Below are 20,635 nucleotides of genomic sequence, written 5' to 3'. Positions count from 1 at the left end.
TGTCTCGTATCCGAAATCTGTTGTGTGGGGACGTGCCGATTAGGATATTTGTTACCGGCGCGTGCTTTTTCCTGTCCTTGCCTTTTTCCTTTAATAAACCCTTCTATTATTTTCTGTACATACTTGAACGCAGTTTCCGGGTGATTGATTTGATAGGTAAAGCTGCAGGGCTCTCGCCGCTGCCCTCTATCCCGCGCGCTTGGTGTAGCTTTTGGTTTTGGAATCCACCATCGAGTTTTTGCCTCGGGGGTTAAGGCCTTCGCGATCGGCATCCGTGACCGCCTGATAATAATCCAAGACGGTCGCGCGACAGTATGTAATTAACAGACGTACTTAAGTTTCAATGGTATCTTTTTATTATAATGGAACAAAGTATGTGGTTATGCATGTATATTTGTGACCAAAATGTCTTCTTCTTCAAATTTTCATTAAACAATTCCATCATGTTGTTTATATATTTAAAGCTAACCTAAGAAGCACATTCGTGACTTACCTGTATTCATCAGCGCTACTTTTTTGTTACTTTGACTTAATTAATCGAGATCAAGTTCGTGATATGGGCAAAAGAAAATACACTACCGGTCAAAAGTTTTAGAACACCTCAATTTTTCCAGTTTTTATTGAAAGTTACGCAGTTTAATGTCTCGATGTACTCTGAAATTAAGCATAGAACAACTAAACAATTTGAGATAAAAAAAAGAAATCATAGAATCATTTTGTTTAACAAAATTGAATTTAAATTTTTGACTCAGCAAAGTAGCCACCTTTTGCAGATATAACCGCCGAACACATTCGTGGCATTCTTTCTACAATGGAAATCAAATATTGTTCGGGAAGTTCTTCCCAACACTGTTGCAAAAGTTCCCACAAATGTGTTGCACTTGTAGGTTGCTTTGCTTTCACCTTTCTGTCCAGTTCATCCCAAACCAGCTCAATCGGGTTTAAGTCTGGAGACTGTGCTGGCCATTCCATGATTTGAAGCCTAGTCTTGTTCTTCTCCTCGAAGGTAGTTTTGACATAGCCTGGAGGTGTGTTTAGGGTCATTATCTTGCTGTAGGATGCCCTGACCAACAAGGCATATACCAGAGGGTATTGCATGGTTCTGCAAAATGCTGTGGTAGCCCTTTTGGTTCAGGGTGCCAGTCAATCTGTGCAAGTCACCGACTCTGGATCCAGCAAAAGAGCCCCAGACCATCACGCTTCCTCCTCCATGTTTGACAGTTGGTGTCACACACTGAGGAACCATCCTTTCACCTACTTGACGGCGTTCACAAACCCTGCGTGATGAACCAAATATTTCAAATTTTGATTCATCGGTCCATAAGACTTCATCGGTCGATGAAGACTGTGTGACAGTCTTCCAGTCTTCAGATGGCAAAATAAGAAAAAGAGGCTTGCCTGGGCCATGAAACACCACCAGTGGACTTCTGGTTTTATTTTACAAGGTCAGTCAGGTTGCAATAACAAAACGTTTTAAAAGGTGTTTGTAAAGGAAAGTAAAAATAGTCATCGAGAAGAATATTTATTGTTCAGTATGTTACTGGATTTCATTGTTTTGAAATGATAACAGAATGAACATGTTCCAATGTTTAAGAAATATTCCATAAAGTTGTGTGTTTTTTCTTTTGTGTTGAAGGCTCCATGCATGGAGTACCCCACCCACATACATATAGTCCTCATCAAGGCCAGGCTTAAACAAAAGCTGTATTAAATGAAAAGTGAAAAAAGAGAACAGTCTAAGAGTTTTTGAGAAAGTAAAAAATGTCAATGTAAAAAAACGTGACAGTAAAAAATGTGTGACAGTCAAATATATTTTCCATGATGAAAACTTTATCAATAAAGGATGCATAATGATTTGCCATTTTGTAAATTTAGCCTTGGTTCTTACACTCTTGTAATGTGCTGGGCTCGAAAAAGTCCTGTTGTAATGCACTTAAACGTCCTCCTCACAATCAGATTGTTTTCATAGAGATTTTTCTGTTTCTAGTCAGAGACAATATGTTTATACAGTTCATTTGATCAAACACAGAAAAAGGAAAATAACATATCTGTATGAGAACGTAATTCTCACCCTCTGGTAAAATGCACTTCATTTCCAATGAGAAGTTACAGAATCTACCAAGGAGGTCGATAAAACATGCATTTATACTTGTAGGAAAGGTTTGATGAAAAAAATAATAATACACAAAGTCATACTGGGTGGTTTGTTAAGGATGTGTAAAGGATATGTAAAAATAATGAGTGGAAAAAAGTCATGCAACATTCTGCCTACATACACCCAGTTCCACTACAGTTTCCTTTTCTTTTCTTTTCCATTGTATCTGCCATGAACATACCTCTTGGCATACTGTTCTGCATTCCGAGACTGTGACTAGAAACATCCCCACCTCAGTTGTCTCCATTGTTTTTTTTCCCCTCTTTTTCTTGAAACTGCACTCCTTATTCCCAATGTTACTTACTCGTCTGATAAATTCCAGATTATATGTGAACTGAAATTAAAAGCAAGATCCCATACATAATGATTTCGTGTTTCGTGTAAACAATCCTCATGTTTAGTGTTTTACTACTATGTGAACTGAAATTAAAAGCAAGATCCCATATATAATAATTTCGTGTTTTGTGTAAACAATCCTCACGTTTAGTGTTCTACTAAATTTTACATCTTTCTTTCGTTAATTAGACTGTGAAACCCCTGCCATCCAATGCAAGCTCTATTGGTAACATACCGGTATTAGCAAAAGACCAGGTCTACATTTACCAACATTTAACATAATGTACCATCTCATTAAACACAACTTTCCTACAATCAATCAATTTCTGATCAAGCACATTTCATTTAGAAGTAAAATGACAAAGGTATTTACAAAGAAGGATGAGGTAATAAAATATAAAACTGAGAGAAAGCAAGTGTAAAGAGATGGGGTTTAAGAGAGATTAAAAAGCGTGGCTGTGCAAATTTAAAAAGGTAAGCAAATCCTACAGTTGAGAAACATTACTGAAGAATGTTCGATCAACAGGTCTTCATCCTCGTTTAAGGAACTACCAGGAGATTCCCCTCGTTAGACTGTAGCATTATTGAAGGGCCGTACATACAAAGTCTTGCTCCACTCAAACAATCACAAATTATTTTGGTTATTGCTATCACAAGTTGCCAACTTAACTGGAACCATTCTTCGTACAATGGGTGTATAATTATTGTTCAAGGAAATAAATAATATGAATTCAAAGTCTGACACATTTCAAAGAGATATTTTCAATGTCTGATTTCATTGCTATTTGACAGTCTACAGTTCATGGATAATTGCAAAGATATACTATACAGCAAATTGCAAGGACATTATGAAACAATGAACAAAATACATCTCCATTCCTAATGTTAAACTGCTTTAAGGCTTTATCACAAACCATACATTTGTAGGAACTGATTTCCTGCAAGAGTACAATCGCTTTAACAGTTGGATGTAATTAAACAAGTCACAATGTTACCATATTCTTCACTACATGCCTTCATAAACAGGAGAGCCCAGTTGAGATTTCAACAGAATCTCAGACATCATCGACTTGCTGTCAATATGGTGTGGTCGGCTCTATTGTGGAATTACGATACTCTTTCAAGATCACTCTCTTGATAATTCAAGGTGTAACAACTTTAAACTAACAAAAATACAGTATTCATTTTCAAAACAACAAGAGAAAAATGATTCTTAAAATTCATCCAAACTATTTATGCCTCCACCGACAGTCACTGGCATTAAAGGTGAGGAGTGAGGTGATTTTGGTGAGGTCAGAGGTCATGTCAGGTAAAAATGTGCTAACTTGGGCACAGCTGAATCGATTTAAATCAAACTTGATACAAGTATTATAATTACGTAATAATGTGGGCAGAGGCATATCAGTCGACGTCGTGACGTCGAAGAGTGCCGTTCTGGTTATTGTATGCATGCATTACATTGAACAATGTCATGGCATAATCCATCATTTTTTATGGAATGTATACATTACATCACCAGACTCGGTGGTGTAATGGTTAGAGCATCTGCGTTGAGTTTGGGAAGTCATTGGTTCAAGCCTCTGCCAAGTAATACCAAAGATTATATTATAAAATGGTACGTGCCGCTTCTTTGCTTGACGTTTAAAAGGATAGAGCATGGACAAACAACGCTGGGAAGGCAATGGCAAACCACCCAGTATAACCCTTGCCAAGAAACTGCTTTGGCAGCACCAACACTCTGTAAAGAGTATGGTACATTAAAATAAATAAATACATCACATCAAACAGTCATGTTTTCATAAATACTTGTGGCTCTGAGGCTTTCCTGCACTCTTTGTAAGTAGATACTTTAAAAAATGGTGTATCTTTTTGCTCAGTTTTTTTCGACCTTCATTATTGTAAAACCTGGTGGATTTGTATTTCCCAAGCATTCTTGATAACGCATTTACATGGGATCTTTTCAGATGTTTCAATGAGCCTTTTCTATCCATTGGTGAAATCTTCAGCCCCCGCATGGGTCCTCATATGTATCGTCATACTACCTGAATATCTAAATGTCCTCCCACAAACGAAGCACTTGTAAGGATGCACAAAAGTATGCGTTCTCATATGGGACTTCATGTCATATGAACGCACAAACCCTTTCCCGCAGAAAGGACATTTGTGCGGGCGATTCCCCTTGTGGATCTTCATGTGCACCACCATGTTGCCCGACTGTATAAAATCTTTCCCACATACAGAGCACTTATACGGCCGTTCCCCAGTATGAATCCTCATGTGGGACAACAAGTTACCCGACTGTGTAAATGCCTTATCACACAATGAGCATTGATATGGGCGCTCCCCCGTATGGGTCCTCATGTGAGATTTTACACCACTCGAACTGCCAAATGCCTTCAGGCACACAGAGCACCTGAATGGCTTGTCAGTTGTATCGCCCGTTTCACCCGTTTCATTTTCCTCGCCGATGTCGTTTTCCTCCCCTGTGTTGATGTTCTCTCCTGCGTCAATTTTCTCGACTGCATCGACTTTCTCGACTGTGTCTATTTTCTTTGCTGTCCTACCTGTCTTGTTTTTTTTGCCTTTCTTGTTTTTATTGCTTGTGTGAAGCTTCATGTGTTTAGATAATCTGCTTTTAAGTTTGTTACTATACTGGCAATATGTGCACTGGTACTTGGAAGGCGTTTTGGTACGTTTCTTTGTTTGCTTCTTTACACTACCCTTTTTGTTCAATGCTTGGATGGATTTGGGCTTCAACAGCCTGCCAATGTTTGCAGGTTTACCTGCAAAGACAATGCACAAGAATGTGGTTAAAGAAGATATGGAATTTAACAACCTCAAAGATATGGCAAGAATAAAAATTATTTTCACTCCAACAAAAGTAACAGAGTAGTCTGCGTCGAAGTGTTGTCGAAAGCGGCGCTCACCAGCTGTTCGGTAAGAAGAATTACAAGCCTTCTGAGGAGCTATATATGCATCTTGATTCACAAGATGAGTGTTCAAACCCTCATGTGAAATTGGAGGAAAGCTGCCTTCAAAAGATGCTGTTTCAACCAGTTCTTCTGCAAAAATGGCAACCAGATGAAGGAAGTAGGAAGTAACAAAGTACATCAATATATCGATTTTTATCTCCTTTTCATAACTGCACACAACTCCCAGTACACAACACTTCAATATGTCAAACTTACTTACCATTATGTGAAGCTTCATGTGTTTTAATATAATCTGCTTTTAAGTTTGCTAATATACTGAAAATATGTGCAATGGTATTTCTTGGAACATTCTGGCCTGTTTCACCCATTTCATAATCTTAATCCTACTCACTCAGGAAAATCCCCCAACACATCAAGATTTGCAAATAATGAGGGAAATATACTTTATACAATTCAGAGAAAGATAAATCCCAATTAACAAACCAAAACATCACATGCACCCTCATCATATCTGTCTTTTGTCTTAAAAACATGTGCGGACACATGCAATGTCCCAGTTCAATGCTCCCTTCAAAAAACGGTTTGGTCCACGATGCACAAGATTCTGCTGGGGAAGAAGAAAAACTCGTTTTTAGTTATAGATATATATATATATATATATATATATATATATATATATATATATATATATATATATATATATATATATATATATATATATATATATATAAAATAAATATATATATATATATATATAAAAAAAAAAAAAAAAAAAATATATATATATATACAGACTTGGCATTTAATATGGAATATTTTTTTTGTGGCGGTGAACTTACTTTTCAAGATGACAGAACCAAAAGTTCATTGGAATTCTGTTGAAATTATTCTAGATTTTGTTAATGTGACCTTTAAAAGAAACAAAAAACACATTTGACATTTCGAAGCAAATAAATTGATCCTTGAAAGTGATGTAAACTGATATCGAACTCAATTCACGGACAGTACTGTGTTAAACTTCTGTGCGTTTTCCAGAAGTATCTCTTTATTTTGCACATTAGCCAAATTTTTTTTAAACAAAAGTAAAATTACGACTGGGATTACGGACAGTAAAATTACAGTTCAGTACTTCGTGTAACCCCCACGAGCATTCAGGAGAGCACGTACACGTTGAGGCATGCTGTTCACGAGATTTGCCAAGGTTTGGACAGGAATCGCTTGCCATGCAGTGACAATAGTCTGCTGCAATTCACGCACAGAGGTGGGCTGCTGGTCCAAGTTGTCGATTTGACGCGTTAATTCTGCCGACAAGTTCTCTATCGGATTCATATCCGGGGACATGGTAGGCCACTCCATATGCTCTACACCACGGTCAGCAAGAAAGTGTTGGATCATGTGAGCACGATGAGGCGATGCATTGTCATCTTGGAAGACAAAGTTTCGTCGAAAGGCTGCACGAACAAATGGAAGCAATGTTTCTTTCAGAATGGCCCTGTGCTTGAACTGGTTCAGGTTTCCATTCAGAACAACCAGGTCAGTTTTGCCCCCTGCATGAAAAGCACCCCAAACGGTCACCCCACCACCTCCAGCTTGGACTCTTGGCACTATACAATTTTCGTTGTAGGCTTCATGCACTTGTCTGCGCACTGGGACGCGGCCATCTTGACGATATACCAGAAATCTAGACACTTGTTACTGAAGATCACGTGATTCCAGTGTCCTGGCTGCCATTGACGGTGCTCTCTGGTCCACTGCAATCGGCGCTGGCGGTGTTGTCTGGTCAGACGTGGCTTTCTCAGGGGACGCCTGGCACGATAGCCTGCTTGAACCAGTCGTTGGTTGACTAGCCTTCTGGATACAGGCACATTTGTCAGTTGCTGCCACTCAGCCCTAAGCCGATTAGCTGACTTGGTACGGCCATTGCGGACTAACCGGTGCAGCTGGCGATCATCCCTCCTTGTGGTTCTGCGGGGACGTCCTGGCCTCGGTATTGGAGTAGGGACACCCCTCTGAGCATTTCGTTTCAGGATCTTTGACCTGACCTTGAGTGATGCCATACTGCCAAGCAATAGCACGCTGTTTCATGCTGGAATTTCGTAAAGTCACCACTAAATGACAAACAGCATTGTCGAGTTGACGGACCATCTCCAGGGGAAGCGGCAATAACTTTTGTAGACGTGCAGCAGTTGTTTTCCACGAATACAGAACGCAACAACCCTTATATACCCGATTGTGAAGCCAATCGTCAAATGTACCTGTCCGTACATTTTGTCACGCCACCTGTGATATAATCCTGTTATTGACTTCTTGCTGCGACAGACAATCAGTGACATGGTTCTTTTAACAAAGAAATCATCGAAGCGTAAAAGAAACTCACCAGATTGATATACCGAGTTCAGAAAGTAAACCCAAGTCGAGAATAAAAAAAAAATTCCATATTAAATGCCAAGTCTGTAGATAAACATATATAAATATATATATACAGTGAAACCTTGACTTACGAGTGCACCAACTTACGAGTTTTCCGAGATACGAGCCGTCGCTCGGGCGGTTTTTTGCTTTGTGATGCGAGCCGAGATCTGAGTTACGAGCTTACGCCACCCACCACTAGGTGGCCCAACGAGTGTTCAGGTCACGTGGTTATCTTGCCGTGCAAGCATCTCTGCCGTATATCGCTGCTGCTTTGTTTTCGCATTTTGGTTATTTTGGAAAATTTCTTAGTTTTAACCATAGGTCCTAAGAAATTGAGTGCCAAGGGCAGTGCTGAGAATAAGAGGATGATGTGCTTGGATATAAAACATGCAATCGTCGAAAAACATGAGCGAGGTGTGCGTGTTGTCGACTTGGCGAGGCAGTACGATCGTAGTACTTCTACGATATGTACGATTTTGAAGCAGGAGTCGATAAAGGCTATAACGCCAGCCAAGGGCGTTACGATTATTTCAAAGCTCCGGACCTCTATCCATGAAGAGATGGAGAAGTTGTTGTTTGTGTGGTTGACGGAGAAGCAGCTCGCAGGAGATACCGTGACCGAGAGCATCATGTGTGAGAAGGCCCGAGACATTTACGGGGATTTGGTGCAGCAGACGGCGGGAACATCAACGGACGAGGCATCGGAAGAGTCATTCAAAGGCAGTCGGGGATGGTTTGATAATTTTAAGAAGAGGACCGGCATTCACTCCGTCGTCAGGCATGGTGAGGCAGCAAGCTCGGATGTGAAGGCAGCTGAAGATTTTATTATAACTTTTGCCGAACTGATAGAAGCCGAAGGATACATCCCCCAGCAAATCTTCAACTGTGATGAGACAGGGCTCTTCTGGAAAAAGATGCCGAGGAGGACGTATATAACGGCAGAGGAGAAGAGCATGCCAGGCCACAACTTGTTCAGAGTGCCGGCGATAGCTCGCCTTCTCTTTGTGGAAGACACGGTGAGATCCTTAACATCCAACAACTAATGGGAAGCAAACGGGGCGCCCAGTTTAGCGGTACACACATTGATGAATCACCCTGCCTGTGAAACACCGACATGACAGGTTATAGCTGGGTCGGGATTCAAACCCAGGCTGGACAGTTTAGAGTCAAGTGTGCGTACCTCCAGTCCAGGCCATCCTGCCAACCTGAATGCTGCATACAGGTGAAATATAAAGCGCGAGATATTTTTATATATACTGTATATTTCAAAAAAAATTGGTGTGGTTTTTGGGGGGCTGGAACAGATTAATAGCATTTCAATTCATTTTAATGGGGAAATTTAATTTGAGAAACGAGCAAATTGAGTTACGAGCTCGGTCACAGAACGAATTAAACTCGTAAGTCAAGGTTTCACAATATATATATATATATATATATATATATATATATATATATATATATATATATATCATCGAAGCGTAAACCGAGTTCGTAAACGCCGCGTACACCGAGTATATATATATATATATATATATATATATATATATAGTAATACCCCGGCCTACGTCATTAATTGGTTCCATAAGCCGTGACGTAACTCGGTTTTTGACGTAAACCGGGCGTAGTCTTAAAAATGCCTTAAAATGAAGACAAACACCGTAAAACTAGAATAAACAAGTCAAGTGAATCCACTTGGATTCCGCCCAGGTTGGCACATGGAAATTATGATGTAGCATAATTATCATCTCGGGTCAAGATTTGAAATTATGCCATGGTTTTTGTAAAATTGCTACTAGTATTCACATTATGTACTTTCACCAAAACATACATCATCATAGAAACATACATAGAATTTGGGTCCTCTGGGTCATTTGGGTCCTCTGGGTCATTTGGGTCCTCTGGGTCATTTGGGTCCTCTGGGTCCTCTGGGTCATTTGGGTCATTTGGGTCATTTGGGTCCTCTGGGTCATTTGGGTCCTCTGGGTCATTTGGGTCTTCTGGGTCATTTGGGTCCTCTGGGTCATTTGGGTCATTTGGGTCCTCTGGGTCCTCTGGGTCCTCTGGGTCATTTGGGTCCTCTGGGTCCTCTGGGTCCTCTGGGTCATTTGGGTCCTCTGGGTCCTCTGGGTCATTTGGGTCCTCTGGGTCATTTGGGTCATTTGGGTCCTCTGGGTCATTTGGGTCATTTGGGTCATTTGGGTCCTCTGGGTCATTTGGGTCCTCTGGGTCATTTGGGTCCTCTGGGTCATTTGGGTCCTCTGGGTCATTTGGGTCCTCTGGGTCATTTGGGTCCCCTGGGTCATTTGGGTCCTCTGGGTCATTTGGGTCCTCTGGGTCATTTGGGTCCTCTGGGTCATTTGGGTCCTCTGGGTCATTTGGGTCATTTGGGTCCTCTGGGTCATTTGGGTCCTCTGGGTCATTTGGGTCATTTGGGTCCTCTGGGTCATTTGGGTCCTCTGGGTCATTTGGGTCCTCTGGGTCATTTGGGTCCTCTGGGTCATTTGGGTCATTTGGGTCCTCTGGGTCATTTGGGTCCTCTGGGTCATTTGGGTCCTCTGGGTCATTTGGGTCCTCTGGGTCATTTGGGTCCTCTGGGTCCTCTGGGTCATTTGGGTCCTCTGGGTCCTCTGGGTCCTCTGGGTCATTTGGGTCCTCTGGGTCATTTGGGTCCTCTGGGTCATTTGGGTCCTCTGGGTCATTTGGGTCCTCTGGGTCATTTGGGTCCTCTGGGTCATTTGGGTCCTCTGGGTCCTCTGGGTCATTTGGGTCCTCTGGGTCATTTGGGTCCTCTGGGTCATTTGGGTCCTCTGGGTCATTTGGGTCCTCTGGGTCATTTGGGTCCTCTGGGTCATTTGGGTCCTCTGGGTCATTTGGGTCATTTGGGTCCTCTGGGTCATTTGGGTCCTCTGGGTCATTTGGGTCCTCTGGGTCATTTGGGTCCTCTGGGTCATTTTGGTCCTCTGGGTCATTTGGGTCCTCTGGGTCATTTGGGTCCTCTGGGTCATTTGGGTCCTCTGGGTCATTTGGGTCCTATATTCCTATCCTATAACATATATATCTCCTATAACCTATCCTATAAATATAGATTTGATGACGTCATGTTTACACATCTGAGCGACAGAAATGAGCGACAGAAATGAGCGACAGAAATGGGTGACAGAAACTAGCTTCACTTTTGAGCGCCCGAAATTCCCAGGCAAACAACCTGTGCGTTAATAACTGGAGGAGGCTGCGGCTTCGCCCTGAATCTTTGCCGCTCCCTGTCGGGAGTCCCTCCGTTGTTTTCTATCGGTCGGGTCTTCTCCTCGAACGGGGTGACCGGCACGGACGTGTCGACCGTGAGCTGGCTTGTGTGCCGAGTGGCTCCGCCGCCCGCTTCACCACGGCGTGCTTCACCCAACGTGTCCAAGCAGTTTCACCGGTGGTCGTGTCGTGTCGTCTGTGACGAACGAACGAGCTCAGGGTTCCATGAACCCGGCCGCCCCGGGGATTGACGCTCGCCTCCGAGTCGTAGGCGTGCCCCGCCTTTCCTCGAGCGGCCGAAGTTGCTTGCTTCTTTATTTTTTGATGATGCGATATACGCAGAAACGACGACGTACAGGCAGGCATTTGCAAATCCATGCACATGTGCACATGTCGATCGGTTCGTCGATGCCGGCGAGGTGCCCGACGAGGCACCCGGACTCGAGGCATGACACGGTCGTTCGTTTCACGTGGGCCATGGGCCATGGGGCCTGACCTCGTCACGGACATTGCACACTCTGCACGGTGACGTGACGTGACGTCTGCCACGGACGGTCATCTGAGCCGGCATCGTCATGTTTCGCCGTTGCCACGTTACGTTGGTTGTTTTACACAGTAAAGGAACCTTTCCACAGTAAAGGAATAATCATAAAAATACCAGCGAAAGGCAAAGCAAGCACACGACCACAGCACAGGACAAAATGCATATGGCGTCGCCTTTGTTTTGAATGAGAACCAGCAGTTACGCGTACATACAGGATACTCTACGTGCATTTTTAATATTTTTAAAATGTGCTTAATGTGCTTAGCTTCTTTTATTGATCATTTATGTACTATTTTATTTATTTTCAGTATATTTTTAAGGAAAAATGTAATTTTTTTCACGTCCGTAGGAGTGCCCTAAAGTCGCACATAATGACGTTCGCTGAACTGAAATTTACTCCAGAAGAGTGGCGTAAAGTCGGATTTGACATAGGTCGAAATGGCGTAAAACGGGGTATGACTGCATATATATATATATATATATATATATATATATATATATATATATATATATATATATATATATATATATATATATGTATATATATATATATATATACAGTGCGTATCAAAAAAAAAGGTTATCCGAATTCAAGGGGTTAATATGCAAAGGTTATTAATTTTGACAATTTACATGTGGTTCACTAATTCAGAGGAGATCCTCAGCTTTCCATTGATACCTTCCATGCATCATTGCTGTCACACATGACCGAGTACATGTTCATTGAAAACGACAAGTTCAAATTGCATTTTTACAAGTTTGGCTAATCGATGCAAGTCAGGATAATTGGTGCAAAATGAACGTCAGATGTGAACTTTTCTCAGGAATGATTGGCCTTTATGGACCCACACCTTCAACATGTCCACCTCCCCTTTCAACACAAAGCTCACAGCGGCGGAGCATGCCCTGAACTGCTCGTCTCACCATCGCCGGGTCATTGTGTAAAGCATCCACTTCATGTCGAATACGGCCCTGCAATTCGTCAAGATCACGGGGAGGAGTTACGAACACCCTGTTCTTTAAATGTCCCCAAAGGAAATAATCACATGGTGTGAGGTCAGGTGATCTTTGCGGCCATTCCACTGCATGGTTGAGGGCGATGACTCGGTCTCCAAAGAGTTCCCTCAGTCGATCTCGGACAGCGATAAGACGATGTGCTGGGGCGCCGTCTTGGGCCCACCAGAGATATCTGAAGACACCACGAACCTGTCGCTCAAAGTTCTCCTCCAGCTGTGGTAAAACTTCATCATTGATCATCTGCAGATACCTGTTACCATTGACATTCCTTTGAAAGAAAAATGGTCCAATCACCTGACCACTTCCACAAAGTCCCAAACAAACAGTCCACTTTTGTCGATTCATGTTGGTGTCAAAATTAAATTCTGGGGGTTGTCCTGTCGGTGCATATTCAAGAACATTATGGGTATTGACCTTGCTATCCATGGCGAAAGCAGCTTCGTCGCCGATAACGAGATACCGCAGGAAATTGACATCTGCTTCGCAACGTGCTATCAATCATCCGGCAAGCACCAGCCTCCTGGCAAAATACCTTGGTGTAAGTTGATGCCGGATGTGAATCCGATATGGATGTTGGTGGAGGTCCAGTCTTGTGATTCGGTTGAATGTTGCTGAAGGCAATCCCGTCCCATTTCGTGTTGCGCTGGTATCCCGAGGATGCTCCAAAACTTGCTGCCTTACTGCTGCAATGTTCATTTCCGATCGCCTAGTGCGCTTCGGACCAGAATTCCCCTTGTTGCGGTTGAGGCTAGTGCCATGCTCTTGGTATTTTCGAACATTCACCCAGATGGTTTTGGCTGCTGGAGGCTCCCGTTCTGGGAAACGTTCCCTGAACGCATCACGAGTTCGCTGCAAATTTCCAGTTTGATGAAAGGTTGTAACCATGAAGGTCCGCTGTTCAGTCGTAAGTTGAACCATCTTTTCAATGACTCAGACTGTCTCCAAACCCATACACTGCCGGCCCATCTTAAATACCCATCTTAAGGGTGTAGTACTGGTGAACTTTCCAATATGCCTCTTTTTAAAAAAACTGTTTTTACGGTTTAGATTCATACGTATTGTATAAACTCATTCAGTATTTCCTTTAAAATATCTAATGTTATCTTTACACGCAATTTACAAGAAATATAATATTTTGCATGAAATTTGTTATCTATCTATAATTCCACTAATCTCTGTCTGTGTGTGTGTGTGTATGCGACCGCTGTTTCTCGACAACCACGGGTCCGATATACTTTAAACTTGCCAGGTATATTGCTGGGGACCCGAGGATGTGCCTTTTCAAGGTTTCATATTAATCGGACAAGTACTTACCGAGCTATGTCCAAAAAACGATTCAACCAATCAGAGAGCAGTGAGCTATCGCGTGTGCCGAACGTGGCGAACACACTCTGCCTCGGACGGCACATTTGAGAGCGTATTCATTTATTTCACGTTGGCAAACTATGTTGGCGTTAAACTATGTTTTAAAACTAATTAAAACTACTTTGCGATTCATCGTAACTGCGATTCGTAACTGCCGTTCGCTTTGGCTTTGCGAATGGACCAAACCATTTCATGTAAATAGAGGGGGGGGGGGGGGGATTGTCACCGTACTCGCAAGCCGTTCGCTTTGGACCAAACCATTTCATGTAAATAGAGGGGGGGGATATAATTTTAGATATATATACACAAAGAATTAAGTTAAGCACCCCCCCCGTTTTTGTACAACCTCGCACATTACAAGTTTGTTGTCGTCAAAACAGTGTAATATACCCATGATATTGCTATATTTTCTGGAGAAGTGATATTATGGTCACATAAAAACATAACAATCATGCCGTTTTCAATATTTTATTCTGAATAATTTAAGGTGAAATTTTTTGGGAATTTTAGGCATATTTTCACCTCAATTTAAGTATGGAGCTATAGGTCCATCACGGACAGTGTGGATGACGTTTATGTTTTCTAACGTACAGTCATTGTTCTGAGAAGACCTCTAGCGATCTTTGCGTCAATAACGTGTGTAGGACCCACGTGATCGGATCACTGACTCAACCCTACGTCTCATAGACCCTGTAAGCCGTCGTATGCGTTGCTGTGGCAGGTTGTTCCATTCCCGATGTAATGCACGTTCCAATTCATCCAGATTGGCTATTGGAGGGACCATCTTCGCAATTTGTCGTCCCAACATGTCCCAAACGTGCTTGAGGGGGTTCAACCTGCCACAGCAACGCATACGACGGCTTACAGGGTCTATGAGACGTAGGGTTGAGTCAGTGATCCGATCACGTGGGTCCTACACACGTTATTGACGCAAAGATCGCTAGAGGTCTTCTCAGAACAATGACTGTACGTTAGAAAACATAAACGTCATCCACACTGTCCGTGATGGACCTATAGCTCCATACTTAAATTGAGGTGAAAATATGCCTAAAATTCCCAAAAAATTTCACCTTAAATTATTCAGAATAAAATATTGAAAACGGCATGATTGTTATGTTTTTATGTGACCATAATATCACTTCTCCAGAAAATATAGCAATATCATGGGTATATTACACTGTTTTGACGACAACAAACTTGTAATGTGCGAGGTTGTAAAAAAACGGGGGGGGGGTGCTTAACTTAATTCTTTGTGTATATATAGTACGGGCATGCCCTAGTAACTTTAATTTGCATCATTCTTTTGGGCTGAAATTTGGACAGAATATTCAGAATATCACTTCCTTTAAAATGATGAAGGCTTTTGTTTATAGGAGTAGCCATTGTGGATTTATTGAAGGACAACCTAGTTTTATCTGGTAATTGGCATAATTAGCTAATGAGTGAACATTTGACATAATTTCACAAAATCCTCTCATCAGGTAGTAGAGTAACACATGTATAATACATGTACCAAGTTTTGTGTGAAAAGAATGATAGGTGACATAGAAGATAGAAGTAGAAATGTGTTCTTTGTGTTTCCTTGTTTTTTATTGACGGTCTAATTTATGCAAATTATATGCATGTAATATGACAAAGAAGCGTTGAAACTGGTCTGAGTTAAAGCCAAGATTATATCTTTCAAGAAAAACTGACAATTAGATATTAATTTGACTTTGTTTTTGTGCAAAGGCCTCTCAAAGGTACCGATGTAGTTTTCTCAATTTTTCACCAGTACTACACCCTTAAACAAAGGATGACACAACCGACGATTACCAGACCAGCTCAACAATTTTACATAATCAACTTGGCAGTCGACAAGTAATGCGTCCATTTCAAACTGTCTTGCACCGATTAGCCAAATTTGTAAAAATACGATTTGAACTTGTCATTTTCAATGAACATGTACTCGGTCATGTGTGACAGCAATGATGCCTGAAAGGCATCAATGGAAAGCTGAGGATCTCCTCATAATTGGTAACAACACACACACCACAACAGGCATTTTAAGGCCATTTTCCCTGCAAGAGCGGGGGTTAGCCTTGCGGTCCCCATGACAATGTTATCCATTTTGCCCTATTTTCTGCATCTCCCCTTGTTAACCCCCTTGCCCGCATTTCTTCTTCGACCATCTTTAGCCAAGTCTTTCTCGGTCTTCCCCGTCCTCTACTTCCTTCTACATTCATTTCCATCACTCTTTTCAACCAGTCACTTTCATCCTTCCTCAACACATGACCAAACCATCTCAACCTGTTTCTCTTCACAGCATCCATCACAGGCTCTATTCCCATCATCTTTCGCAATTCATCATTTGTCTTCCTCTCTCTCAACGATACTCCACACATCCACCGAACAATTCGCATTTCCACCCTTTCCAGCCTTCGTTGCTGCTCTACGTTCATTACCCATGTCTCACTCCCATAAATCATAACACTTCTCACACATGCAGCATACACCTTTCCCTTCAGCTTCAATGACACTCCCCTCCTCGTCAGCACGCCACTCAGTTCCCGAAACTTCTTCTTCTCCTCATAATTGGTAAACCACATGTAAATTGTCAAACTAAATAACCTTTGCATATAAACCCCTTGAATTCGGATTACCTTTTTTTTGATACGCACTGTATATATATGTACACATACAGTGCATTCAGAAAGTAAATTTCTTATTGTAGCCAAAAGGCTTTTCACCCCATGTAAAGTTTTGACTTTTTCAATATATTTCAACATACAGCTATTTGATCTTCATTTCAACAATATTGATAGGTAAAGGTGATATAATATAACAAATATCATGAAACATTTACATTTTGTAGTCATTGTATAATTTAAATAAACATAAATGCAAATTTCGCATGTGGAAAAAGTAAGTACACCCTTGGCTCTTATAGGTGGTATTGCCCCCTTTGGCAGACTCTACTCTCTGTCGCTCCATTCCTCATCCCTCAGATCGGCAGTCTACAGCCTCCTCACTCTCTACAGACCTGGACAAAATCACAGACTGGGCAAACAAGTGGAACATGTCTTTCAATCCCGACAAATCACCCACTCTTACGATGTCTCTCTGAAAAGACCGACTGGACAACCCTCCCATCCACTTTCTGAATAATCCTCTCCAAGAAGTTCTGTCACTCAAGCTTTTGGATCTCACTATCTGCCATGATCTTTCCTGGGAAAACCACATTTCAAATCTGGCCTCCAAAGCCAGTCGCCGACTGGGCATCCTCCGTCGTGCGAAGTCCTTCCTTGGCACACCTGAGCTCCTTACCACATACAAGGCTTTCATCCGCAGCTCAATGGAATACTGCTCTCCCCTCTGGGATGGTGCTCCTGCCTCACACCTAGCTCGTCTTCACGCTGTTGAAACCAAAGCGTTCAGAATCATTGGAATCTCCCGCGATGAAGCTAACTCCAAGGGCCTTTCACTCACTCAACTCACCGCAGGCAGGTTGGTGGTCTTTCCGTCCTCTACCGACTCCTCTCTGGCCTTGCCCCCCCCAGCTCTCTCTGGGCTCTGTTCCCCAAATATTCCTACAGGTCGCACAAGATCTGCCTGCAACTCTCTTATGGTTAAACTGCCAAAATCAAGACTCTCTGCTCACCTTCACTCCTTCATTCCTCTTTTCGCCCACCTCTGGAACAAACTCCCACACTCTCTTCAATCCCACTCCACCCTCCATGTCTTTAAAACAGCTGTTCACCACCATCTGTTATCTTCCCCCATCCAAAACCTTGATCCTTTCTACCCCCGCTAATTTCACCCCAAATCCACTTTTTTGAAATACCAACTTCTGTCCTGGAAGGCCTTGTGTTTTATACTTCTCCCACCCCCCCCCCTTCCCACGCCTCCTCCCCCCCACACATCTCCCTGCTCTCAAATGTTGTGTTTGTGTGCTTCCCCTTCTCTCCCCATCTTGCCTTCCGCTCCCTCTTTTTTTACGTTTTGTTTGTCTGTTTGATTTGTTTGTGAAATAAATGTTAGCTCTTTCACAAGCCTCGATTCTGTCTACAAAAAAAAACAAAAAAAAAACAAAAAACAAACCTCAAGTAGGCGTTTCTTATGACTGTCTACCAGTCTCTGACAACGACTGAGAGAAATTTTTGCCCACTCCTCCATGCAGAATTTTTTCAGCTGTGCGATGTTTGAGGGGTTTCTTGCATGCACAGCTCGTTTCAAATCCCCCCCACAACATCTCAATGGGATTTAGATCCGGGCTTTGACTTGGCCATTCCAGAATCCTCCATTTCTTTATTTTCAGCCATTCCTTGGTGGATTTACTGGTATGTTTAGGGTCATTGTCATGTTGCAAGGTCCACCTTCGGTTGAGATTCAACTTTCCGACAGATGGCCTCACATCAAGCACCCTCTGGTACACTGAAGAATTCATCGTGGATTCCATGATGGTGAGCTGCCCAGGCCATGATGCAGCAAACCATAATATTTCCACCACCATGCTTTACAGTTGGTATCAGGTTCTTGTGGTCAAATGCTGTATTTGGTTTTTGCCGAACATGTCTTCTGATACTGTGGCCAAATAGCTCTACCTTTGACTCATCTGTCCAGAGCACATTGTTCCAGAAGTGCTGGTCTTTGCCTTTGCCTGGTTCATTGGCAAACTTTAGTCTTGCCCTGATGTTCTTTCTGGACAGCAAAGGGTTCCTCCTGGCACACCTCCCATGTAGATCAAATATGTGCAGCCTCTTTCTAATGGTAGACTTGTGCACTTTGACATCAACAGTGGCAAGAGCTACCTGGAGGTCCCGTGATGACATCCTGGGGTTCTTAGAGACTTCTATCAGCATCTGGCGGTCTGCTCTCGGGCTGAACTTGCTGGGGCGGCCTGGCCTGAAGAAGTTGGCAGTTGTTTGGAATCTTCTCCACTTGTAGATGATATTCCGGACAGTCGAATGATCGATTTCAAATTGTTTGGAGATCTTTTTAAATCCCTTCCCAGACTCGTAGACATATATAACCTTCTTTCTGAAGGCCTCAGAGAGCTCTTTTGATCTAGGCATGGTGATGCCGCACACTTCAACAACAAAGAGCAAATCAAACTTCATGTCTGAGGTTTAAATAAGACAGGTTCCTCCAAGATCCTCTCTAACGATGTTCTAATCATTTGCACCTGAGCTGGTGCACCTGATTCTAATTTTAGGTATTTGAAGTAGTGATAAATGTAGGGGTGTACTTACTTTTTCCACATGCGAAATTTGCATTTATGTTTACTTAAATTATACAATGGACTACAAAATGCAAATGTTTCATGATATTTGTTATATTATATCACCTTTATCTATCAATATTGTTGAAATGAAGATCAAATAGCTGTATGTTGAAATATGTTGAAAACGTCAAAACTTTACATGGGGTGTACTTACTTTTTCACGTGACTATGTCATATTATGGATTACATAAAGGCTCCTTCTATATACACCACGTGTCTGGACGTGCAGCTTACAGTGCATTCAGAAAGTATTGAGACCCCTTCACTTTTTTCACATTTTGTTATGTTGCAGCCTTATGCTGAAATCGTTTAAATTCATTTTTTCCCTCATCAATCTACACTCAATACCCCATAATGACAAAGAGAAAACAGGATTTTAGAAAGTTTTGCAAATTTATTGAAAAGAAAAAACTGAAATATCACATTGACATAAGTATTCAGACCCTTTGCTATGACACTTGAAATTTAGCTCAGGTGCCTCCCATTTCTCTTGATCATCTTTGAGATGTTTCTACACCTTGATTTGAGTCCACCTGTGGTAAATTCAATTGATTGGACATTATTTGGAAAGGCACACACCTGTCTACATAAGGTCTCACAGCTGACAATGCATATCAGGGCAAAAACCAAGACATGAGGTCGAAGGAACTGCTTGCAGAGGATTGTGTTGAGGCACAGATCTGGGGAAGCCTACAAAAAAATTTCTGCTGCATTGAAGGTTCCCAAGAGCACAGTGGTCTCCATCTATCTATAATGCCAGTAATCTCTGTGTGTCTGTCTGTGACCGCTGTTTCTCGACAACCACGGGTCCGATATACTTGAAACTTGCCAGGTATATTGCTGGGGACCCGAGGATGTGCCTTTTCAAGGTTTCATATTAATCGGACAAGTAGTTACCGAGCTATGTCCAAAAAACGATTCAACCAATCAGAGAGCAGCGAGCTATCACGTGTGCCGAACGTGGCGAACAGACTCTGCCTCGGACGGCACATTTGAGAGCGTATTCATTTATTTCACGTTGGCAAACTATGTTGCCGCTATGTTGGCGTTAAACTATGTTTTAAAACTAATTAAAACTAATTTGCGATTCTTTCGCTTTCCTGCGCGTTTGTGCACGCTATGGCGATTTCTTTACCAAACTCCGCAAGCCGTTCGCTTTGGACCAAACCATTTCATGTAAATAGAGGGGGGGGGGGGGGGATTGTCACCGTACTCGCAAGCCGTTCGCTTTGGACCAAACCATTTCATGTAAATAGAGGGGGGGGATTGTCACCGTACTCGCAAGCCATTCGCTTTGGACCAAACCATTTCATGTAAATAGAGGGGGGGGGGATATAATTTTAGATATATATATAGTACGGGCATGC

The 20,635-nt window shown here is 42.2% G+C and overlaps 1 protein-coding gene across 8 annotated transcripts in view; it reads right to left on the bottom strand.

The window, feature by feature from the left end:
• Positions 1–1,506: 1,506 nt before the first annotated feature.
• The window catches only part of LOC137410669 (uncharacterized), a 196,901-nt gene continuing 177,772 nt past the window's right edge, over positions 1,507–20,635 (bottom strand). For 5 of the 8 annotated variants that reach the window (XM_068096158.2, XM_078765988.1, XM_078765982.1 and 2 more), the window contains 2 exons: positions 5,419–5,553; positions 1,507–5,274 (listed from right to left, as the gene is read on the bottom strand). In XM_068096158.2, coding sequence (XP_067952259.2) covers positions 4,475–5,274; positions 5,419–5,553 — 935 coding nt within the window. In that variant the 3' untranslated portion in view covers positions 1,507–4,474. Of the gene's footprint in view, positions 5,554–20,635 lie in introns of all 8 variants that reach the window. The other 3 variants (XM_078765972.1, XM_078765975.1, XM_078765973.1) reach the window with 1 other exon arrangement.

This window comes from Myxine glutinosa, chromosome 1, assembly GCF_964187855.1.
Source record: "Myxine glutinosa chromosome 1, kmMyxGlut1.1, whole genome shotgun sequence".
NCBI classification, from domain to species: Eukaryota; Metazoa; Chordata; class Myxini; order Myxiniformes; family Myxinidae; genus Myxine; species Myxine glutinosa.
This window is presented reverse-complemented; position numbering and strand designations above follow the sequence as displayed.